Consider the following 24,975-nt stretch of genomic DNA (forward strand, 5'->3'; position numbering starts at 1 on the left):
CCATAATATTTCAATAAAAATATATATCTAAAATTTTGAAAACCGCGGTAAAATTTAAATTCTTCTACTAGTATAATAAAGTATACAGGACAGTTAGTTTTATAATTTTGTAGTAAATAGTTAGTTCTACTAAGTAAATTAAAGTATTCAGATATATTTTATTTACGTTTTAGATGTCGGGTATTCTAGGTTTAGAATAAATAATAATTTTATCCATATTTGTATTTTTAATATTAAGTTCTTTATTTAAATAAATTAAAACAATAATGCTCTATATTAGATTATGTAAAAGCTTGAATAATTCTATATAATATTTTATTTAAAAAATAATAATTTATTTTATTATTTATTTAAATAACTAATAGTTATGCAACGTAATATTCAGTCCATTTAATATTAAACTTAAGGACAATCTTTACCACTTAATGTATAATCTGTAGCGCATTTTGTTTAAAGTCGATCATGCTATCAAGTGTAGTGCTGGGAACTATCGACTGTTTAGTAATTGACTACTTTTTACTATCGACTATTCGGTGGTGTAATAGTTTATTCAACTGATTTTTAACGTTCCTGTCTTGCCGTCCTAGCCGCAATTCTGAAAATAATGTGGCGAATTTATACTTACATAGATTTATATGTAATATATATGGTTTTATATTTTGTTCATAGTATGATTGTAAATAACAATATATTGTACATTAATATGGCAGCATTTTAGAACTCTATTTTTCAAGATTATGTATTAATATAATAAGGTAAAAAGAACAACATTTTGACTGATAAACTGTAAAATAATTTTGACTACATGTATGTTATATTGTCAATTATTTGATCTTTTTTTTATTGACTTTTTCGATTTTCTATGTCTCTCGATGTTTGTTCAATCCATTTGAATGTTAAAACTTTATTCGGGGTTTCAACAAACAATAATAATCCTAATAAAATATTCCGTAATAACCATAAATAAAATTATAATTTTATTTAAAACAGGTGCGTTGATTAAATGGTTGATAAAGATAGATAGAGAAAATGCGATATAAATATTTAGTGATCATTACTCTATTCCTCTTTATACTCAAGTCAAATATATAAAATATAAAAATAATTTTACATCATTCAAAATGATACTATTATTTGGAATGTTATAAATTAACAATTATCTCTTTCTTTTTTTCCCTAAAGAAAATTCGAAAACAAATATGTATCTCCTCGTCTGATTTATGGCACGGTTGAAAAAGAATAGTAAGCACATGTTCGAATGGTATAGAAGTAAACCAATTACTTTTATTATATTATGTCATTGTTACTTTCTGAATATTAAAATACTTTTAAATATATTCGGGATCTTTTTTCAAACTGCCACTTGCCAATTTAAAACAATTTAAAATGAACTTCAAACAGAACGCAAAGAAAATACAATTATCACCGTCCTCTCCTTTCTCAAAGGTAGTAAGGGAAGGAAATTGTACATCTCCCTCTGTTACTGCTGCATAGCAAAACAGTGGAAGTGTCCTTTTGACTGAAATAGTAAATATTATTTTCGGTCCCTAGTTTTTTTTACTATCGACTAGTTTGCCAGTTTTACGAGGACCCACTGTTTCTACAATTTTCAGTCGATAGTTCCCAACGCTACTTAAGAGTGTAACCTTGTATTTGATAATGTGCATAGAGTAAATAATATGTTTTAACTAAAATTTATGTGAATTCTATAAAATCAATATGATTACGCCACGATTCAAATTAACTCAAGATGATAAATTACTATAAATATTCGTGCGCCTTACTGCAATTTATGAGAATTTGATATTGATATAGATGAAAATGTTTTCCTATTCTCTTGTAAACCGTATTTTTTACGATTGATACTTCCAGGAAATATAATGGGTAAGGAACACATGAAAAGTTCTTTTGATACAGAATCTGCAGAATTTTCATTCATATGCATGAAGCAAAACACTGGTGAATATTTTAAGGATCTTGATTTAATAACTAAATTATTAGTACCCAAACCTGAAGCAAATTACCAAGAAGGATCTATAAATATTGAAGTTTTATCGGAAAATTACAACACTGAGGATATCTGTATAAGTGATGATAAAGAAGATGAAACAAAAGAGGACAGTAATCAGCCGAATTTAAATGATGGATTTGGTTTTGCTTTAAGAGCCAGAAAAGATTTTGTCAATATATGTTCTACCTTTGATGAAGTGTTTGGAATTGATCCATGTGAAGTTTCATTACCTCAGAGACATAAACTCAGATTACAATATGAACAAGGTAAATTTAATGCTGATCATTATATAGCTGATTATATTGAAGATTGAAATACACCAACTCATAACAGTGTCCAAAAAAAAAGTGGTAAAATATATATTTATAAACTCTAATTTATATTAATCATTTATCTTTAGTTAATGTGACAGATAAAGTTAGAGAAGCAACAATTGAAAATGGTAAAATTAAAGTAAATATAAAGACAGAATCAAGTACGTTGGTTTTCTAACTTTATTTTCTTTAATAATTTTACAATTTTAGTAATAGAAATTACCACAAATGATCAGAACAGGGATTCCAGTAGTAAACAGGTAGATAATTTAGAGGCATCTTCAAGGCACTAAAACAATTCAACACCAAGTAAAGTGGGATAATTAATACCTATAGCACATTCGTTTTACTATTTTAGATGTCGGAATATCAAATGATCAATTCTATAGTGCAAAATCTGAACAGAGTACCAGAAATAACTTTGAGACTATTCAAACTAGACAAAACATTAAGGTAGAAGAAGCTTTTACCCCTGGTATTTAATTTTATAACAATAATTTAATTGTTTATTTAATTATGTCTAAAAGGTAGTGTGTGCTCCCAGTAATCAAAAACTAAAAGTTCCAGTTTGCAAAAAAGACTTTGATGAAGAGGCATCACCAAATATCAATAACGATTTAGGAATTATAAAATCTAAAGATAACTTAAAAGAAGTATCAATGAATCTATGTACACCAGGTAAGACAATTTTGTGTTTTAAAAATGTGAATGTATAATAATTATGAATTTTTTTGTAATGTTTAATGAAACTTTTAGAGCCTGTAAAAATTATTAGCAGAATTGAAAGAAATGCTGAAAAAGAGATGTCACCTATAATAGAAAATACAAAAGAAAGTAACGAAACAAGCAGTGATGATACACATCATGAGAATAATTCACAAATAAATCAGAACACCATGTGGCTTAGTGCAATCAATTCGTAGGCAGAAGAGAATGATATGATTGATGGAGATAGTAAAGAAAGTTCAGGATTGGAGAATAAGATACAACTTGATAATAATACCAAACAAACCTCACCTCCTAAAACTAACAGAAAAGTCAGTATTTATGTAGCCAGTCCCACGATTCAAAGAACAGATGTACAAATGAAATTTCAGTTTCCAGCACATTTATCATCAACACCTATAATGTCGCATAATACTCTTAAAATACAAAGAACTAAAATAGTTGAAGAAATTTCCACAAAGCTCGTTACTTGTCAGACACCATTCAAAACACCACAAGGGAAATTATTTAGAATAATTCAACGAAAATTAGGTCAGAATTCAAATGTGCGACGAAATTTCATAACTTCAAATTTTCAAGAACCAACTACATCTGAAAATGTCCATGAAAAAAGAAATCACTTAAATGGCGAAAGTGACGAAGAAGTGTTTTTTAAAGATAACCAGGAAAATAATCCATCTGTTTTTAAATCAAATACTTCGGAGTCACACATTTCAGTCAGTTCAATGACTGAATCAAGTTTGTGGTCACCAATGACAAAAATTGCTAAGAATGTACTAGGTAGATTAAGGCATGCCAGTAATCCAGAAATATCTTACAATACTCACAGTGCTAGTGATTTATCATCATCTTTTAAGAGACAGCATTCAGAATCTGATGATATGTTTGATTTTCCCCTATCAAAACGATTTAAATTTAGTGACATCAAATGTAGACGATCTATTAGACAAAGTAACGAGTTAGTACCAATTTTAAAATTACCTAGATCAAATAATGCTTTAGCTCGTTTAGAAATTGTAAAGTCAGTAACTACTATGTATGGAAATGAAAAAATTAGAATTCAGTGTAATAAATCAACACAAACCGATGATTATTTAATGTATGGATGGTGCCCTAAAATTTGATTGTATTATATTATAATTGAACAAATAATATGTATATTCTTATTTTATAAGTGATGATGTTTCCTAATACCTATTATAATTTTACTATTTACAATAAAGTTTTTTTTTTCATTTTTTTTTGGTAGTATACGAGTAAAGATCTCATACGCTCTTGGAATATTTTGCTCCGCAAATTATAAGTTTTAAACGACAATAATATAATTTAAATACTTACCTGTTTTGGCGCGCCTAAGAGTTTTGTAACAAACTGGATTAATAGTCGTTTCTTCCATTATTTGTTGTAAGAAAAATTAACTTAGCACGACTCACAAAAACCAATTCAAATAAACTAAAGATGGTGGAAAATTAACAAATGAACAACGCAAGTTTCATAAGCTTCTTTTGAAAAATAAATAATTCAAAATGTCAATCTAAATTTCGAATTTAATTTCATATAAATATTTTATAAAATTTATTTTTATTTAATATTTATAATGATAATAATACCATAATATTTCAATAAAAATATATATCTAAAATTTAGAAAACCGCGGTAAAATTTAAATTAAATTAATTATTTAAAGTGTAGTGTTGGGAAATATCGACTGTTTAGTAATTGACTACTTTTTACTATCGATTATTAGGTGGTGTACTAGTATATTCAACTGATTTTTAAGGTTCCTGTCTTGCCGTCCTAGCCGCAACTCTGAAAATAATGTGGCGAATTTATACTTACATAGATTTATATGTAATATATATGGTTTTATATTTTGTTCATAGTATGATTGTAAATAACAATATATTGTACATTAATATGGCAGCATTTTAGAACTCTATTTTTCAAGATTATTTATTAATATAATAAGGTAAAAAGAACAACATTTTGATTGATAAACTGTAAAATAATTTTGACTACATGTATGTTATATTGGCAACTATTTGATCTTTTTTTTATTGACTTTTTCGATTTTCTAAGTCTCTCGATGTTTGCTCAAGCCATTTGAATGTTAAAACTTCATTCGAGTTTCAACAAACAATAATAATCCTAATAAAATATTCCGTAATAACCATAAATAAAATTATAATTTTATTTAAAACAGGTGCGTTAATTAAATGGTTGATAAAGATAGATAGGGAAAATGCGATATAAATATTTAGTGATCATTACTCTATTCCTCTTTATACTCAAGTCAAATATATAAAATATAAAAATAATTTTACATCATTCAAAATGATACTATTATTTGGAATGTTATAAATCAACAATTATCTCTTTCTTTTTTTCCCTAAAGAAAATTCGAAAACAAATATGTATCTCCTCGTCTGATTTATGACACAGTTGAAAAAGAATAGTAAGCACATGTTCGAATGGTATAGAAGTAAACCAATTACTTTTATTATATTATGTCATTGTTACTTTCTGAATATTAAAATACTTTTAAATATATTCTGGATCTTTTTCAAACTGCCACATGCCAATTTAAAACTATTTAAAATGAACTGCAAACAGAAAGCACAGAAAATACAATTATCACCGTCCTTTCCTTCCCAAAGGTAGTACGGGAAGGAAATTATACATCTCCCTCTGTTACTGCTGCATAGCGAAACAGTGGAAGTGTCCTTTTGACTGAAATAGTAATTATTATTTTCGGTCGCTAGTTTTACGAGGACCCACTGTTTCTACTATTTTCAGTCGATAGTTCCCAACGCTACTTAAGAGTGTAACCTTGTATTTGATAATGTGCATAGAGTAAATAATGTGTTTTAACTAAAATTTATGTGAATTCTATAAAATCAATATGATTACGCCACGATTCAAATTAACTCGAGATGATAAATGTGTTACTATAAATATTCGTGCGCCTTACTGCAATTTATGAGAATTGGATATTGATATAGATGAAAATGTTTTCCTATTCTCTTGTAAACCGTATTTTTTACGATTGATACTTTCAGGAAATATAATGGGTAATGAACACATGAAAAGTTCTTTTGATACAGAATCTGGAGAATTTTCATTTATATGCATGAAGCAAAACACTGGTGAATATTTTAAGAATCTTGATTTAATAACTAAATTGTTAATACCCAAAGTTGAAGCAAATTACCAAGAAGGATCTATAAATATTGAAGTTTTATTGGAAAATTACAACACTGAGGATATCTGTATAAGTGATGATAAAGAAGATGAAACAAAAGAGGACAGTAATCAGCCTAATTTAAATGATGGATTTGGTTTTGCTTTAAGAGCCAGAAAATATTTTGTCAATATATGTTCTACCTTTAATGAGGTGTTTGAAATTGATCCATGTGAAGTTTCATTACCTCAGAGACATAAACTCAGATTACAATATGAACAAGGTAAATTTAATGCCGATCATTATATAGCTGATTATATTGAAGATTCTTGATTGAAGATTGAAATACACCAACTCATAACAGTGTCCAAAAAAAAGTGGTAAAATATATATTTATAAACTCTAATTTATAATAATCATTTTTTCTATTTAACAGTTGGAACAATTGAAAATAATAAAATTAAAGAAAATATAAAGACAGAATCAGGTACGTTGGTTTTCTAACTTTATTTTCTTTAATAATTTTATAATTTTAGAAATACAAATTACCACAAATGATCAGAACAAGGATTCCAGTAGTAAACAGGTAGATAATTTAGCAGCATCTTCAAGGCACCAAAACAATTCAACACCAAGTAATGTGGGATAATTAATACCTATAGCACATTCATTTTACTATTTTAGATGTTGGAATATCAAATGATCAATTCTTTAGTGCAAATTCTGAACAGAGTACCAGAAATAACTTTGAGACTATCCAAACTAGACAAAACATTAAGATAGAAGAAACTTTTACCCCTGGTATTTAATTTTATAACAATAATTTAATTGTTTATTTAATTATGTCTAAAACGTAGTGGGTGCTCCCAATAATTAAAAACTAAAAGTTCCAGTTTGCAAAAAAGTCTTCGATGAAGAGGCATCACCAAATATCAATAACAACTTGGGAATTATAAAATCTAAAGATAACTTAAAGAAGTATCAATGAATCTATGTACACCAGGTAAGACAATTTTGTGTTTTAAAAATGTGAATGTATAATAATTATGAATTTTTTTGTAATGTTTAATGAAACTTTTAGAGCCTGTAAAAATTATTAGCAGAATTGAAAGAAATGCTGAAAAAGAGATGTCACCTATAATAGAAAATATAAAAGAAAGTAACGAAACAAGCAGTGATGATACATATCATGAGAATAATTCACAAATAAATCAGAACACCATGTGGCTTAGTGCAATCAATTGGGAGGCAGAAGAGAATGATATGATTGATGGAGATAGTAAAGAAAGTTCAGGATTGGTGAATAAGATACAACTTGATAATAATACCGAACAAACCTCACCTCCTAAAACTAACAGAAAAGTCAGTATTTATGTAGCCAGTCCCATGATTCAAAGAACAGATGTACAAATGAAATTTCAGTTTCCAGCACATTTATCATCAACACCTATAATGTCGCATTATACTCTTAAAATACAAAGAATTAAAATAGTTGAAGAAATTTCCACAAAGCTCGTTGCTTGTCAGACACCATTCAAAACACCACAAGGGAAACTATTTAGAATAGTTCAACGAAAATTAGGTCAGAATTCAAATGTGCGACGAAATTTCATAACTTCAAATTTTCAAGAACCAACTACATCTGAAAATGTCCATGAAAAAAGAAATCACTTAAATGGCGACAGTGACGAAGAAGTGTTTTTTAAAGATAACCAGGAAAATAATCCATCTGTTTTTAAATCAAATACTTCGGAGTCACGCATTTCAGTCAGTTCAATCGGAATCAAGTTTGTGGTCATCAATGACAAAAATCGCTAAGAATGTATTAGGTAGATTAAGGCATGCCAATAATCCAGAAATATCTTACAATACTCACAGTGCTAGTGATTTATCATCATCTTTTAAGAGGCAACATTCAGAATCTGATGATATGTTTGATGTTCCCCGATCAAAACGATTTAAATTTAGTGACATCAAATGTAGACGACCTATTAGACAAAGTAACGAATTGGTACCAATTTTAAAATTACCTAGCTCAAATAATGCTTTAGCTCGTTTAGAGATTGTAAAGTCAGTAACTACTATGTATGGAAATGAAAAAATTAGAATTCAGTGTAATAAATCAACACAAACCGATGATTACTTAATGTATGGATGGTACCCTAAAATTTGATTGTATTATATTATAATTGAACAAATAATATGTATATTCTTATTTTATATGTGATGATGTTTCCTAATACCAATTATATTTCACTATTTACAATAACGTTTTTTTTTCTTTTTTTTTTTGGTAGTATACGAGTAAAGATCTCATGCGCTCTTGGAATATTTTGCTCCGCAACTTGTAAGTTTTAAACGACAATAATATAATTTAAATACTTACCTGTTTTGGCGCGCCTAAGAGTTTTGTAACAAACTGGATTAATAGTCGTTTCTTCCATTATTTGTTGTAAGAAAAATTAACTTAGCAGGACTCACAAAAACCAAGTGAAATAAACTAAAGATGGTGGAAAATTAACAAATGAACAACGCAAGTTTCATAAGCTTCTTTTGAAAAATAAATAATTCAAAATGTCAATCTAAATTTCGAATTTAATTTCATATAAATATTTTATAAAATTTATTTTTATTTAATATTTGTAATGATAATAATACCATAATATTTCAATAAAAATATATATCTAAAATTTTGAAAACCGCGGTAAAATTTAAATTCTTCTACTAGTATAATATAGTATACAGACAGTTAGTTTTATAATTTTGTAGTAAATAGTTAGTTCTACTAAGTAAATTAAAGTATTCAGATATATTTTATTTACGTTTTAGATGTCGGGTATTCTACGTTTAGAATAAATAATAATTTTACCCATATTTGTATTTTTAATATTAAATTCTTTATTTAAATAAATTGAAACAATAATGCTCTATATTAGATTATGTAAAAGCTTGAATAATTCTATATAATATTTTAATTAAAAAATAATAATTTATTTTATTATATATTTAAATAACTAATAGTTATGCAACGTAATATTCAGTCCATTTAATATTAAACTTAAGGACAATCTTTACCACTTAATGTATAATCTGTAGCGCAATTTTGTTTAAAGTCGTTCAAGCTATTAAGTGTAGTGCTGGGAACTATCGACTGTTTAGTAATTGATTACTTTTTACTATCGACTATTCGGGGGTGTAATAGTTTATTCCTCTGATTTTTAACGTTCCTGTCTTGCCGTCCTAGCCGCGACCGTGAAAATAATGTGGGGAATTTATACTTACGTAGATTTATATGTAATATATATGGTTTTATGTTTTGTTTATTGTATGATTGTAAATTACAAAATATTATACATTAATATGGCAGCATTTTAGAACTCTATTTTTCAAGATTATTTATTAATATAATAAGGTAAAAAGAACAACATTTTGATTGATAAACTGTAAAATAATTTTGACTACATGTATGTTATATTGGCAACTATTTGATCTTTTTTTTATTGACTTTTTCGATTTTCTAAGTCTCTCGATGTTTGCTCAAGCCATTTGAATGTTAAAACTTCATTCGAGTTTCAACAAACAATAATAATCCTAATAAAATATTCCGTAATAACCATAAATAAAATTATAATTTTATTTAAAACAGGTGCGTTAATTAAATGGTTGATAAAGATAGATAGGGAAAATGCGATATAAATATTTAGTGATCATTACTCTATTCCTCTTTATACTCAAATCAAATATATAAAATATAAAATTAATTTTACATCATTTAACATTATACTATTATTTGGAATGTTATAAATCAATAATTATCTCTTTCTTTTTTTCCCTAAAGAAAATTCGAAAACAAATATGTATCTCCTCGTCTGATTTATGACACAGTTGAAAAAGAATAGTAAGCACATGTTCGAATGGTATAGAAGTAAACCAATTACTTTTTTTATATTATATCATTGTTACTTTCCGAATATTAAGATACTTTTAAATATATTCCGGATCTTTTTTCAAACTGCCACTCGCCTATTTAAAACTATTTAAAATGAACTGCAAATAGAAAGCACATAAAATACAATTATCATCGTCCTTTCCTTTCTCAAACGTAGTACGGGAAGGAAATTATACATTTCCCTCTGTTACTGCTGCATAGCAAAACAGTGGAAGTGTACTTTTGACTGAAATAGTAATTATTATTTTCGGTCCCTAGTTTTTTTTACTATCGACTAGTTCGCCAGTTTTACAAGGACCCACTGTTTCTACCATTTTCAGTCGATAGTTCCCAACGCTACTTAAGAGTGTAACCTTGTATTTGATAATGTGCATAGAGTAAATAATGTGTTTTAACTAAAATTTATGTGGATTCTATAAAATCAATATGATTACGCCACGATTCAAATTAACTCAAGATGATAAATGTGTTAGTATAAATATTCGTGCCCCTTACTGCAATTTACGAGAATTGGATATTGATATAGATGAAAATGTTTTCCTATTCTCTTGTAAACCGTATTTTTTACGATTGATACTTCCAGGAAATATAATGGGTAATGAACATATGAAAAGTTCTTTTGATACAGAATCTGGAGAATTTTCATTTATATGCATGAAGCAAAACACTGGTGAATATTTTAAGGATCTTGATTTAATAACTAAATTGTTAGTACCCAAAGTTGAAGCAAATTACCAAGAAGGATCTATAAATATTGAAGTTTTATCGGAAAATTACAACACTGAGGATATCTGTATAAGTGATGATAAAGAAGATGAAACAAAAGAGGACAGTAATCAGCCTAATTTAAATGATGGATTTGGTTTTGCTTTAAGAGCCAGAAAAGATTTTGTCAGGATATGTTCTACCTTTGATGAGGTGTTTGAAATTGATCCATGTGAAGTTTCATTACCTCAAAGACATAAACTCAGATTACAATATGAACAAGGTAAATTTAATGCCGATCATTATATAGCTGATTATATTGAAGATACTGAAATATCTGAACTTATATCTTTAAAGTCTCCGTTGATTAATGACAAAGATTCATTTAACTTTACTAATAGTGAACTGGACTTCTTAAAGGATCTTCCAAATATACAATATACATTAAGTGAACAACAAATTAAATACTGTTATAATGGCCTGCTGGACATATTATTTGCTTACTGTTATGATCAAAGATCTACTTATTTCGATGGAAACATTGAATCAGGTTGGACTATTGTTAAACTTGCATCTACTTTAAGTTGGCTAGATGCTTTTGAAACTCCTAAAGAAGCTTTAGTAACAGCTTTCAGACGCAGTGTTATTTATCCTTTATACAGACATTTTCAGTTAAGTCAGACAGTTTTACAAGATCTCAAAGACTTGATTTCTTTAGACGAAAGATACTTAATAAGGATATTGATTCAAATATACCATATATTTTTAAAAGGGGATTGTTGTCGCTACATTCTAAATAATCTATTTATTAGAGATTATATAACTTACATAATGAAATGGAACAAAGAACAGTGGAAATCTACAGTGCAGGAAGTCTTGGCTACAAATGTTAAGAAAGAGGATTTAGGTTTGAATTTGCAAGAGATTGAAGATGGCTTTAATCTTCAAGAAAAGTTTGCAAATATAAGAATTAACGATGGAGATGACAGTGATGATAATGATGATTCTTCTGAAGATAGTTCTGAGGATTCATCTAGTTCAGGTTCCTGTTCTAGTGATTCAGAGACTGATTCTGATGATTGTTCAGAGCCAATTGAAGTCCTGATACAAAAGAAAAATAGCATATAAATTCTACAATTATATCGTTATTAAATATAAATTGATATACTGTCTTTGTATTAAAGTTTGTCAAATGTATTTGCAAAATAAATCTTTGTAAGGATGATTGTTTGATTGGTTTTTGTTACGTAAACTATTGCTTGTATAAATGTAAATTTGAAACTATTAATCTGTTAAATTTCATAAAAATTAATCTCAGGAACAGTATACATATAGTGTACTATGAGTATAGTATACTAAGTATAGGAAGTATTTTGTTATATAATTATAACTTATATATTGTTGTAAAGGGATCTTGATATAAAACTATTAAATTTTTTAAATACTATATGGTATAGTTATAAATATAAAAATAATAATATAAAAAAAACAGTTGATATGATAATTAAATATACAATATTCAAGAAATTTCGACTTTCTATAATATACCTTATAAATTAAATTTATTTTACTTTTATACAATAAATAAGTCCACAGTATTATATAATAATACCTAGTAATAACCTAGTTAGGATTAAGAAAAATTTATAATTATTATTTATATTAAATGTTGCCTAATGACTATGATCAATACTAGTTATAAATTTTGTGTCTCAAATAATCTACCACCAGATGTCGACGGTAGAGGCGGACATAAGTCAACGGTATTAGAGAAATCTGTGTTATGAAAAACACTGCGACCTACGGAAGTTTTCTATCAGTTAAATGATTTTATAGGTGTAAAGGCCTAATTTTTCATATGGTATTTTATTTATTTCTTCTTGCATGTCTGACAAAATAAAATACTGGATATCAAAGTTAAAGACTAGAGGGTTTTGATGATGAATATCATAAGTGAAAATAACCAAAACTTAGTGTTAGCTAGTGTGTGTACTAATTGATTACTCGAATATGACACTCCACTAGGTGAAATGAAGTTTGTAGTACGTCGAACCTTGTTTTCTCAGGACTCGAAGGCTGGAGTAAAGAGAAATTGGTCGACACTATTATCGGATTTCAATTTGATTTTGAGAGCATAAGTGTGTACTATAAAACCTTATCAACCTAAATAAAATATCACATAAGTGTGCACCTATATGTGATAGGAATGCAACTCTAGGACCTGTGTTTATGTGGCATACAAAACATTGTTTTTCGTTCGTATTACTTAAACATGGCTACTACTATATTTTCCTAAATTAAAAGTGATGATTATCGTGTGGAAAAGCAAGAAGTACGCCAAAATTAAGATGATTCTTCGACGAGCAGGTACTTATATATTATGTTATTCAGTTTCTTTGTGGTAATTGATGGGCTAAGGCAGTCCTAATAAATTCAGTGTTTACAAACATGTTACAAAACTTATGCAGGCGTTAAATGTTATTACTGTGTAGGAAATATCAAAATATCTCAAATTATATTTATGTTTCAGGAATATTCTATGGTCTAGTGTGTAACTAGTTTTATTTTCACGTCCTAATTATAGTGACATTTAAATGTTCTATACAAATGTTAGTTTTGTCTATTATGAATATCGAACCTTCTATTCCTAATTACTTATATATATTTACTTCTAAAAAAATATAATTTTATTATTACAAATTTCAATTATAATATAGTAAGTGATTACATTTTTAACTTGAATTACTTTTTTTTTTATATATGAATTACAATGTCTTAAGAATATTATAATGCAAATTTAAGTCTATTAATTAGTAATTTTAATTTATGTTGTTTTTATTAAGTTAAAGTTTATCTATTAAAAAAACAATAGTTTGCCAAAAATATAATAATCAATTTTCCTTATTATAAGCTTGTGCCTATTAATAGTTTCTTATTTGAGTTAATTTCTCAAATATACTCTTTCAACATAAATTTACATATTCAATCATATATTTCAAAATCTTGTTATTTCAAAATTTTACCGACATATTTTGAAGTATAGTCTTAAAATTAACTGACAAATAAATTTTATTATACATGCTTTTTTTTAGAAAATGTTTGTAAAACACAGGATTTCTGGGATTCATTCTTTTGGCATTGGTAATAATGAATGCAATTACTACATATAAAATATAGTTTATTTTTTATTTTTTATTTTTTGTTTTGAAAAAAACAATGGATAATAATGATATAACATTTCCAGTTTATTAAAGTTGCTTTTTATTAGTATATTCTAGACTCAAAGGAAGATTGGTAAATAATCAATCAAGTAAATAAGTATTTCTAATTATTTACTTTCTACTAATAGCACACTTTCTATACAACTCCGTGCAATGACGAAATGTTTTAAGCTCTAAAATAGATTTTCTTACCAAATATGACAAAAATTATCATGAAAATGATTAATAAACTATTATTAGAAACTGGCTCAGTTTCTTTTTAAAATATTTTCTCTTTAAATAAATTAAAATATTTATAGAATATAGACTACATTTGTGTGACTGTATATTATGTTATATGCCTTAAAGATATAGTAGACATTCCGAAATATCAATTTAATTTGATTTTTGAGAAAGTTTTATCGGAAAATATGCAATTCAATCTGTAAATTATAATGAAATAACATTTTTGGTGCATGTACTATTGTAATTGTATTATAACTTTATGTATTACTTGAACTGCCATTATAACATTTTGTTATAAAAAAATCAAGATAAATTTTGGTTGCACAAAACTTGTGCAGTAATGTGAGAGTGACTGAAGAAAAAATGAGCCATAATGTTTACTGTTTCTGTCATTTGGTGGGAGCCTACTAAGCATAAAATATAGTGTGATATAGTATTTCATATCAGAATGTCTGCTATTGAGTCCTTTAGAGGTTAAATACTTTATCAAGTGGTAATCCTGCAAATTATGAAGTGTAAATCAAAACTACATAGTATAAGAGCTGAGTAAGCCTTCCAAGTTGGTTAATTTTGGTTTTGAGATAAAATGTTGCAAACCACATTGAAAGTGTGGTTGACGAAAACTTCTGTGATTCAGCCTACAGCGACAACATAACGAACCGATCTATAAATGATAACGTTTCCATGAAGTTGGCACATGATTCCTTTCAGACTCGATGTCCTGCCATTCTTTATGTTGAGAATATTTAGAATGTCTCTAAATGAAAAAATAACTTCAATTTTGTTTATATATTTAATGTTAGATTAAATTATTATTAATGTTAGATGTAAGATTATCATGTCTTATATGTAAAAAATGTAGAGTTAATAATTGAATTTCTTTCTTATATTCAAGGCAAGGTAACATAACAAACAAATAAAATATAGTTTTTTGTTTTATCCTGTAAACATAAACATAGAAAGTAAAGAATAGGCTAAAAGGAATTAAACATTTTATAAAACAATTTTTTCAGATTTCAATTTAATGTTTTGATCCTATTTTTGAATGTAAACATATTTGATCAATTGATTAATATTGATTGTGTTTTTTGTTGTAGAGGATGTCCGCGCCTTTAGTGGCGGAACGCGATGAGCATATTTAGTTGCTTATTTCCGTGCGCCCCACAGTCAAGCTGGAGGAGCGCCCTAGAAAGTGAGCGCTGCATGTCAGAGCGGATGGGGGCAAGCGCGTCGGCGTCGGCGTCGCAAGGAGCCGAAGGGGGCGCAGGTTTGGGACTCAACCAAGGCTTAGGGCTACCCCCTGGCCTAGAGCCGTTAGGTCCACGAGAAAAGAAAAAACGAGTTACTGGATTTGCAACGTTAAAAAAGAAATTTATACGTAGACGCAGGTAAATAGACCTTTTCTTATGATTTTTGCAGGTAATTTAGTATATTATCTATAATATACTTTATAAATTGTTTCAGTAACAATAAGTAAGATATAGATATATTGCTAAATATTTTCTTGGGTTCCCCATTATCGCCGGTACTGCTTCATATCTACATACTTATACCTTCAGATTTGAAACAGTAACATACTCGTTTTATGCGAATGATATTGGCTTCTTTTAATACTCTCGATCGTAACACATACGCCTTAAACTCCAACAGCAGCTAAATATATTAGTCAAATGTCTCAAATTTTGGAAGCTGCAAATTAATCTACAAAAACTCAAGCCATAATTTTTCACCGTAAAGTTCCCAGACTTAAAACAGTTTACTTATTGAAAAAGTTCTCAGTCCGTGGCTACAATAAGTTAGATACTTTGGATTTCATTTCGACTGTCATCTAAGATGGCGAGATTAAATCCAGCAAACCACCGTGAAGGGTTATGGCATATTGAGAGCACTGTTCTCTTTTTATGGTGTGTTTCGTTTTTCTACAGGGTTTGCAATTCGAATAAGTAAAAGGCTGCAAGTGTTTCAAAACAAGTTGTTAAGAATGAATCTGAATGTCCCATGGTATGTCAGAATCATCCAAATACATCGTAGTACCATTAGTTTCTGAATTAACAAAGTCGGTTACTGAAAAGTATATCAGTGGTACTTCCGGAATCATTAATAAATTAATTCAGGCCAAAAAAAAATTAAAACATTTAGCTGCTGTGCATTGTTGTCATTGGCATTATCATTTTTTTTTTGTTATTTTCGTAGATCTTCGAAGGCTTGTGATCACGGTCGTATATTACGCGAATTAGTATCAGATTGGAGTCCGTTGGAAGTAGCTGCTCTGTTAGAAGAATATGAGGCCCTAGCAGCGTTGAAGGATTTATGCGTGCAGGCGGAATTAGCAAGACCTCCCGCAGCAACATTTAAACAAGACTTATCAGCTTTATATGATTTTAAATATTGCACAGATGCTGATTTAGTTTATCGAGGCGTATGTTTTCCCATTCATAGAGCTCTTTTATCAGCAAGATGTCCTTACTTTAGAGATTTGTTAGCTGGTTGTCCAGGTTATGGGGCTAGGATTTGTTTGGAATTACGTACGGCGACTGTAGATGTGCAGTTATTTTCAGCGTTACTCAGATATTTATATACAGGTAATTGTTCATAGGGGTTTAATGTTCATAGAAAAACACCTAATTAACTTGATTCAGGTGATATATGTCCTCACAATGCCAACATAGACATGAATCTTCTTCGTCGGTTACGAGAAGAATTTGGTACTCCTAACGCCTTGGAAGCGGATCTACGATATTTATTAGAATCTGGTGATCATGCTGATGCGGCTTTGGTATTTACTGAAGGAGCAGACGGCCCATTAGGGCCTAGACCAGATTCGGCGGGTTCAGAATATGGATTCCGCCCTCGTTTAGAGCTTCCGTGTCATAGGGCTGTATTAGCTGCTCGTTCACCATTTTTTAGATCACTTTTGGCTAGACGCGCAAGAAATCAAGAAGAAAGACAACCTATTAGAATTGTTTTAGATGAGGGTGTAATTCCCAAAAGATACGCGAGAGTTCTACTTCATGCAGTGTATTTAGATCAAGTAAGATTATTTCATTGTTTACCTGTAATATTATGATTTATATATTTTGCTATAGGTTGATTTAAGTCTTATATCAAGAGGTGGATGTGGAGGTGGACTAGGAGAGGCCCATGCACTTGCTCATACAGGTAGAGCAAGACCATCTCCTTTGGAAGAAGCAATGGAATTATACCAAATTGGGAGATTCCTAGAGCTTGATATTCTCGCCCAAGGTTGTGAAGATTTAATCTTAGAAGGATTATCTATGGATACTTTACCTGCTGTTCTACAATGGGCACGCCAGCCTCATGGTTCTGCCTGGGTGCATAGACAGGTAAATTATATATATATTTATATATATATATATATATATATATATATATATATATATATATATATATATATTTGATATGATTTTATTAACATTATACTCATTAAACAACATTAATGATTTTGGGCTAACTAAGCCCAAAATGTGGATACAAAAATGTGCTAAATTAATAATTTCAATATATCTATCTATATACCTGTCATCATCATATACTATACAAGTATTACATTATTTTATTGTTACTGGAGAATACGATTTTAAGCCGATATCCCAGGTTTGAGATCTCGCCGAATTAAAAACTTGACCAAAAATCCTGGGAGAAAAAATATGTTTTTATTCGAAAAACTAAAATGCTTAGAAAGATTAAAATAACTTAGAAATAAAATAATACCTTAAAAATCTAGCTTTAGGGATAGTGACGCTGTTGTAAGACAAACCTTTTGTTAGCATCATTATTTCTTCTATAGTATTAATTACATTAATTACCTGAAATTGAGGCATGTGGAAGAGGACCTGGTTCTTCAGGACTGCGATATAATTATTTGTTTATATTATTGAATTCTTTCATTTTGAACATTTTGTATATAATTTTCTCACATTATTTATTGTATTGAGATAAAAATAATATGTAGAAGTATGTAATCATTATTTTCAGGCGTTACACTTTTTGCGAGAAGAATTCCAGCCTGTTTCACAATCACCTGTGTTGCACCAGTTGGATAAAGCTCATATAATTGAAGTACTAAAAAGTCCTTTTCTGCAGGCCAGTGAATTAGAAGTGTTACAAGCAGTTCTAAAATGGGGTGAACATGAACTTATTCATAGAATGGAAGATAGAGGTAATATTCAAAAATTTAGGATTATTATTAATTTAATGTTATTTTTACAATAATTGTATTTTTTAGAACCCAATGTAGTGAGTCATACAGCTCATTCAGTTACAAGAAAAGGTGTGAAAAAAAGGGACTTAAGTGATATTGAATTAAGAGAAATTTTATCGGATTTATTACCATTGGTGCGGATGGACCATGTATTACCACCAAATAGTGAGGTTTTGTGCCAAGCAATACGGCGAGGACTTGTTAGCACTCCTCCTAGTCATATGATTGGAGGTGAGCGTGAAAATTTACGCGTAAATGCATGGATTCGAGGAGGTAAAAATAATGGACTTTTCGTTCAACCTCGGTTATTTATGCCATACTATGATGAACTGAAAGTTCTAGTAGAGGATCAGTTGGTCCAAGAGGCAGAAATGTTACGGGGTAGACGTATTCGTTATGGTCAAGACATTCCTGATACTCTTTATATGGTAGAAACCCGCGGGTCCTCGGGAGTGGATGTTTTAGGATGCGCACCACCAGTACCTGATGCGGCGGCCTTAAACGCGATGTTAAAACGTGAACAAAAACTGCGGCAATCTCCAGGCTGTCAGCGCGCATTAGCGATGCCTTTGGCGAGTCGTACTGAAATCGGTAGACAAATACGGTTACGTGTTGTACGCGAGTTTAATTTGCCCGATAACGTAGCTGAGGCTTTGGAAGCCTATCGTGCTGGTGCGCAAACGGAAGAACCTGGCACGGCCGGACGTCGAAGCCCAGCACGTCGTCGTTTAGCGACACCTCCGAGACGTTTGGTAGAACCTCCGGACGGACGTCTTCCAGATGTTGCGATGGCTCCGTCTTCGTTAGGACCACCACCAGCACCATCTGAATTACGCTTAGATTTGGGTGATGGTCCGCCTCCACGTACTACCACACGTTCAGCTTACCGATTGTGCCCTCCTGGACCTCCGTTCGCTCCACCGGCACCCGTACCTCGTTTTTTATAGGCCCACGCCCTTCGATTTTCGATATTTTCCACGGACAAATATTTGTTTTTCTAAGGTAAATTACCTCCAAGAGCAAATTGATATTATGCGGTGAAAATGTTTTGAAATCTGTTCAACATGATTAAATACCATAAAAGCCTATCTTGTTAATATGTTTTGTATATATTGAAAGTGTTTCCTTGTTAAAAAGAGTAAACGTAGGCGATTAATTGATAGATAAATATTAGAATAAATTTAATATTGTATTAATATAGCAACAAATCATTCCGTGTAAAATACAATATAAACGACTTAATTCGGAAATAATGGCAATCATTTGTTACTGTTTATTATCAATATTATTGTTTATAAATTTACAACACTACATATCATTTCTACTATATTTAACTCTGAATGTATTTAATTAAAATTAATACGCATAAATATGCAAAATATTTTGACCCATTAATAATAAGACATACATTTGAGATTATAAAATATATTATAGAGTATTATCATTTTTACAAGGAGATAACAACAAATATAAGTTGTCCTCGAAGTAAAATTTTTCTTTTCAGCTAGGATAAAATTTTAATATCCAATTAATATTATCAATTTATTTAATAGAATAGACATATGGTCGTTCTTACGTACAAAGCCTCTTCATCTCTTTTGTAGGTAATATCAGTGAATATGTAAGAATAATGCTATAGTTAAAATGATTAACTTTTTATATAAATGGTTATAACTAATCTTTGGTTCAGAGTCCTTTATTACATAGACAAATTTCATCAATGATAGCGTTGATTAAATTAGTATATTTTAATTTTGATAACATTTTTATTGTTATAAAAGTGATCTATAAGTATTCAAACAATTGGCGTTACTTAAATAATACTGTGCTCAGTTTTAACAAAGCTATTACTAGAGTTATATAAAAATTCACAAATATTAATTAATTAGTCGCCTGCGTATTCTCGTTAGGCTTATGGTAGTAAATCTGTGATTTTAATAGAAAAGGGATCTGTTGTACTATTTGGGATTGTATATTAATTTCCTCATTTAATTTTATGAAATTTTATTGTATGTAGAAATCAATAACCATAATTTTTGCTTTGACTACGAACGAAAAAGAGTTACTTCTTTATATAGACATTTTGTTTATTAAACTTTTGAAACACGTGCCTAATCAAATATACATTATGGGTGTTTTTGTTATAGGTATTTTTTAATTATTATATAGTTATTATTTCTACATGTAACATTATTCAATCTTCATCGATTTGCTGTACAAAGTGACAAGCGTAAAATCTGTGTTAATGTACCTGTGTCTGTTGTCTTAGATACTGCTGTATTGCTGTTATACATATAAGTATTTGTAATTCTGATTCTCCCGGTTCAACTAATGCTAACTTGAACAAGTGCAGTGGTACTTATCTCGTTTATTATATTTCGCATTAATGAATGTTTAATTATAATCTATCATTAATTTCCGCTAAAAACTTTTAATAGGGACGCACAGATACAAACAATTTATTCTGAGATAGACATAATACTCTTGAGAGTACGAATTCGAAAATGAGCATTGAACAAACATCACTGTAACCTATCACTAGACGTAATTAACTCTTGTTATTATATTAGACTACTTAAAATAATGATCTTTTTAAGATCTTACATGTCATATAATTTATTAGTGGTATATTCGTATTATATTGAACGTAATATTTTAAATCGGTATGACACATAACTAAAACCGTCTATGTGGTCTTAAATTTTTTGTACAGTACAGTAACTGTTATTGTTGGGTTTAAAGCGATGTTTTGAAGTGCTCTAATTTTCCATTAATTATGTCCATTGCACCGTTCAACAATGATTTAAGTAAATGTAGCGTCTCTTAAATATATTCTGATTCTTTGATTTTAATGGTGAAAAAGCAGTGGAATGGATAATTTTGATAAAAGTTTGTATGAAAGCATTGTTTGTAATGTAGTTTTTCCTGAGTGAATATAGCTTAAGAGTAATGTGTTACTTATTTTGTACGATGGTGATTTTAGTTGAAAAACAAATTAGAAATATAAAAAAATGTTTTAAGCATAACTATATATATATATATATATATATATATATATATATATATATATACATATATATACATATATATATATACATATACATATACATATATATATATATATATATATATATATATATATATATATATATATATTTATATATATATATATATATATATTCATATATATATATATATATATATAGAGTATTGTGGGGATCAATAATCTAAAAGACTATTTAATATTATATATAATGTAATAGCTATTGACATAATCTTTTCGAATATTTAGTTTATATTACAGTTGATGGTTATGTAGCTTGTAAACTTCGTGGCGGTTGTGAAAGTAAAAACATAAAATATGACAAATAGTTTATTAATGCTCTGCAGTACTCTTTCTTTACTTAGGTTCGCGAAATATCTGTGATTTTTGTTGCTATTTGATCGATTGAAGTGTAATTTTTTGTATCTTAATTTGGGTCACACCCAATCATTATTTTGTGATATGTATTGTAAAATATGTTTATTGTAATTCTTCTGAACTTTTCATGTGTCATTCTCATATTTTTGTTAGAAGATTCTCTTATTTATTCTATTTTTTTTCATTAATGCTGCATTGCAATTAGTTAGGGGTAGAATTTTGTAGAATGTTTATTGAACCAAAGAAATTATCTATGTTCTTAATATGTAAGATCTCATTCACTTTGAACTTTGATGTACTTCATACTAAATGAGAATTGTTTGTTAATTTTACATTATCCTACCCTTCAAGTCTTTACATTTTACAGTTATATTCTATTTAAATGACTGATAGCATAGTAATGGAAGTGTTTAATGTATATATCTGTCTAAAATTGATGAACTTAAACTTAAACTTAAAATCTGGCTTAAATATAACTGGCAGAAGTCAAGTTCAGTTAATGTTAGTGTGTATATGTAAGTACAACAAGAATAATGCTTGTTCCATTGTCATCAACACCGGAACACATACATACATATATACGGCAAAAATTCAGGGTATATTTCTTTTATTTTCATTTTGTGATATCTCTATTTTATTTTGTACTGGTAATGATTCATGTCTTCTAAATTTAACACTTTAGCTTTGAAATTTTTATTTAACATTTTCAATAATTTTTTATACATGGTGTTTTAATCCCCTTACATTTCCAAATACTCGGTTGTTGTCGAAGAGGTAATTTATTTCAAGCTGTTTATTAATTTTTAATTTGAAAAAATATATTTAATGATCTCTTGAAACCAGTGTTTTTAAAGAATGCATGCAATGTTGTAGCTACTTTTATTAACATTTTTATATTGGAAGTTTCCCGACAACTTTTGCTGCGTGACTTTTAGATTATAAGTTAAGAACTTTGAAGATGTTGATAAAAGGAGACATTGTATTGTATGAATTTACGGTAGAACGTTTTCAATTAATATTTCCCTAGTTTTTTTGCTTATAAATATTGGCATTTCTTTATTGTTAATGCGATAAATTAGTTATAGCTTTAATAATTTATTATCTATGTAAATAAAACCTTATTATTGACATGTTTTTGTTATTTATGCCTTGTATTAAGTTGGAATATTAAAAATTGAAATATTTTGGCCGTTATTTACGTTATTAGAACGAAGTGTTTGTATGTCTGCGTTTAATCATATAGGATGCCGTTAAAAACATAATACACACTAAAAATTAGTATGCATTATTTATTTACATATTGAAGTGATATTACCACTTAATATAACAACAGAAATTTCTTATTGATGCTTTACCAAATATATATTTACATTTATGTAATATATTGTTAGAATCGATTTGGTGAAGGTGTTTGGGCAATTAAAATACTGGATTCAACTGAGTTGTTCTCTATTTATTTCGACAACCAACTCGGTCAAAGCCCCAACACAAAATGAATCCAGATGGCGGGATCTTCATCCTGTCCGGATGGTTTTAACACGAGCATGCGCCGTAGCGTTCATTATAATTTACAGGAAGCTACTTTAATATCGATTATGCCACCATATATACACGGGGACGTTGCATGTAGGCGCATCCACCCAATTTATATATCCAACAATATGTAAATTTTTTTTGGTTCATGCTATCATCCTTGGCAAAATAGTCAATGTGATGTACTAATTCGCCGAAAAATCTTTTGAATTAAATTTAGAATCCAATAAACACACGGTAAAGTCATAAGTTATTTTATTTCACGAAGGTGTGGGTATTCAAACTATGTTATATATTCGGTTGCACTTTCTACAGTTTGGTAATTCTTCAGATACGATTATCTATTTTAACAGCAGTGACATAACAGTCAACAATGACGATAGAAAGGAGATGATATTTCAAAACAAGCATTTGATAAATTGCGGACGAGTATGTTAAGTAGTTAGTAATGAACGCGTTTAAATAGGTTATCATATGTTTGCTGGATGGTACCACCATCTGTTTTGTTTGTAAAGCAGAAATTCTCCATAATATTGGGGAATCCACGTATATTTCCAGTAATTACACCTTACTAAAGAAGTTTGTTTAAATTACTAAGATTAATTATAATGGGGACACCTTTAGTTCTTAATTTATGTGATACCTAAATATATAATGATATTATTTTCAGTTTAACACAATAATTAGTGTAAATTTTGAATAATGACATTTGGGTGATGTCATGAATAAAAATATTTCTAAAAAAATATTGATAGATCAAAAATGTATTGATTAACATTGTATATAAGTTGTCTCCATATGTGCATGAGGATATTTAATTTAATACGTTATTTCTGAAGGAAAATATATTAGTATAAATTATTTCAAAAATAGGTACATTTACTGAAGTAACTATAGGTGCATTATTAAAAAAGTCATTTAAATAAATTATTAATTCTTGGTAGCCAAGAAGCCAATGTTGTTAAGTTATACATTATCGTAAGTTAGACTCATTTTATTTGGAGTTATGAAAACTTTATGAGAACTAAAAGAACGCTAAAACTGTGTTTCAGAAAATGAGATACTGTCTTAAAAAAAGATTAAATAAAGCTGTTAAGATGGCTTGTTAAATATAACATCCTTGCTAATGATTATCAATGAGACATTATTAATATACTAAAACCATGTATTATCACTTCCTCTATCATGGCGACATTACATAGTCTTATTAAAATACTGATTAATAATAATTATACAGTTTATTAATACTGAATTTTAAATTTACAGGCGGTAGTTTATTTTATTGAGTCTGCGCTGGTGAAATGGCAAATATAATAATGTATGTCAATTAGCCGCTCAAAATTAATCTGTGGGAATAAATAGGACAGTGAGGTACAATAAATCATGTCACTGCTAGCTGAATTAAACAGATAATTGAAGAGGTAACAAACATGGTATGGGCGGCTGTAGGTGACAAAAAACTATTAG

At 28.8% G+C, this 24,975-nt stretch overlaps 5 protein-coding genes across 19 annotated transcripts; all 5 read left to right on the forward strand.

The window, feature by feature from the left end:
* Window positions 1-1,744: 1,744 nt before the first annotated feature.
* LOC143197631 (uncharacterized) lies at window positions 1,745-4,284 on the forward strand. Of its 8 annotated transcripts, none has more exons than XM_076406212.1 (5): window positions 1,745-1,884; window positions 2,002-2,277; window positions 2,684-2,800; window positions 2,857-3,003; window positions 3,082-4,284. In XM_076406212.1, the coding sequence occupies exons 1-5, from the start codon at window positions 1,881-1,883 to the stop codon at window positions 3,246-3,248; spliced, it is 711 nt and encodes a 236-aa protein (XP_076262327.1). In that variant the 5' UTR covers window positions 1,745-1,880; the 3' UTR covers window positions 3,249-4,284. The 8 variants fall into 8 exon arrangements, with proteins under 8 accessions (XP_076262327.1, XP_076262329.1, XP_076262332.1 ...); XM_076406214.1 differs by lacking the exon at window positions 3,082-4,284 and adding exons at window positions 2,412-2,486; window positions 2,536-2,585 and having other exon boundaries at window positions 1,749-2,277; window positions 2,684-2,778; window positions 2,857-2,997; XM_076406217.1 differs by lacking the exon at window positions 3,082-4,284 and adding exons at window positions 2,412-2,486; window positions 2,536-2,585 and having other exon boundaries at window positions 1,749-2,277; window positions 2,857-2,996.
* A 1,701-nt stretch (window positions 4,285-5,985) lies between these two features.
* Window positions 5,986-6,987, forward strand: LOC143197633 (uncharacterized). Of its 7 annotated transcripts, none has more exons than XR_013006037.1 (5): window positions 5,986-6,515; window positions 6,572-6,612; window positions 6,669-6,719; window positions 6,769-6,867; window positions 6,917-6,956. XR_013006037.1 is itself a non-coding variant. In XM_076406220.1 (2 exons), exons 1-2 carry the CDS (start codon window positions 6,119-6,121, stop codon window positions 6,574-6,576), a joined length of 402 nt encoding a protein of 133 aa, XP_076262335.1. In that variant the 5' UTR covers window positions 5,986-6,118; the 3' UTR covers window positions 6,577-6,700. The 7 variants fall into 7 exon arrangements, 1 of the variants encoding a protein (XP_076262335.1); XR_013006038.1 differs by having other exon boundaries at window positions 6,572-6,609; XR_013006039.1 differs by having other exon boundaries at window positions 5,986-6,197; window positions 6,249-6,612.
* LOC143197632 (uncharacterized) lies at window positions 6,917-8,498 on the forward strand. Of its 2 annotated transcripts, none has more exons than XM_076406219.1 (3): window positions 6,917-7,033; window positions 7,120-7,235; window positions 7,314-8,498. In XM_076406219.1, exons 2-3 carry the CDS (start codon window positions 7,217-7,219, stop codon window positions 8,048-8,050), a joined length of 756 nt encoding a protein of 251 aa, XP_076262334.1. In that variant the 5' UTR covers window positions 6,917-7,033; window positions 7,120-7,216; the 3' UTR covers window positions 8,051-8,498. The 2 variants fall into 2 exon arrangements, with proteins under 2 accessions (XP_076262334.1, XP_076262333.1); XM_076406218.1 differs by having other exon boundaries at window positions 6,948-7,033; window positions 7,090-7,235.
* Window positions 8,499-9,515: 1,017 nt separating this feature from the next.
* LOC143197634 (protein SHQ1 homolog) lies at window positions 9,516-12,111 on the forward strand. The gene has a single exon (XM_076406221.1). The coding sequence runs from the start codon at window positions 10,608-10,610 to the stop codon at window positions 12,012-12,014; it is 1,407 nt and encodes a 468-aa protein (XP_076262336.1). The 5' UTR covers window positions 9,516-10,607; the 3' UTR covers window positions 12,015-12,111.
* A 590-nt stretch (window positions 12,112-12,701) lies between these two features.
* Window positions 12,702-23,103, forward strand: LOC143197635 (BTB/POZ domain-containing protein 7). The gene is made up of 7 exons (XM_076406222.1): window positions 12,702-13,253; window positions 15,430-15,720; window positions 16,526-16,914; window positions 16,972-17,363; window positions 17,419-17,676; window positions 18,329-18,512; window positions 18,579-23,103. The coding sequence occupies exons 2-7, from the start codon at window positions 15,461-15,463 to the stop codon at window positions 19,499-19,501; spliced, it is 2,406 nt and encodes an 801-aa protein (XP_076262337.1). The 5' UTR covers window positions 12,702-13,253; window positions 15,430-15,460; the 3' UTR covers window positions 19,502-23,103.
* Window positions 23,104-24,975: the final 1,872 nt, after the last annotated feature.

This window comes from Rhynchophorus ferrugineus, unplaced genomic scaffold, assembly GCF_030347505.1.
Source record: "Rhynchophorus ferrugineus isolate W39M unplaced genomic scaffold, kcgeb_rfMv2 rfM5, whole genome shotgun sequence".
NCBI classification, from domain to species: Eukaryota; Metazoa; Arthropoda; class Insecta; order Coleoptera; family Curculionidae; genus Rhynchophorus; species Rhynchophorus ferrugineus.

What these genes read in the sequence shown, in the direction of transcription:
- LOC143197635 (XM_076406222.1), top strand. Translation starts at nt 15,461, where the DNA reads ATGAGCATATTTAGTTGCTTATTTCCGTGCGCCCCACAGTCAAGCTGG. An exon ending in AAATTTATACGTAGACGCAG is followed by an intron (nt 15,721 to 16,525) that starts GTAAATAGACCT and finishes TTATTTTCGTAG; the next exon opens with ATCTTCGAAGGCTTGTGATC. An exon ending in TCATAGAATGGAAGATAGAG is followed by an intron (nt 18,513 to 18,578) that starts GTAATATTCAAA and finishes TGTATTTTTTAG; the next exon opens with AACCCAATGTAGTGAGTCAT.
- LOC143197634 (XM_076406221.1), top strand. Translation starts at nt 10,608, where the DNA reads ATGATTACGCCACGATTCAAATTAACTCAAGATGATAAATGTGTTAGT.
- LOC143197631 (XM_076406210.1), top strand. Translation starts at nt 1,881, where the DNA reads ATGGGTAAGGAACACATGAAAAGTTCTTTTGATACAGAATCTGCAGAA. An exon ending in AGAAGAAGCTTTTACCCCTG is followed by an intron (nt 2,801 to 2,856) that starts GTATTTAATTTT and finishes TCTAAAAGGTAG; the next exon opens with TGTGTGCTCCCAGTAATCAA. An exon ending in AATGAATCTATGTACACCAG is followed by an intron (nt 3,004 to 3,081) that starts GTAAGACAATTT and finishes TGAAACTTTTAG; the next exon opens with AGCCTGTAAAAATTATTAGC.
- LOC143197633 (XM_076406220.1), top strand. Translation starts at nt 6,119, where the DNA reads ATGGGTAATGAACACATGAAAAGTTCTTTTGATACAGAATCTGGAGAA.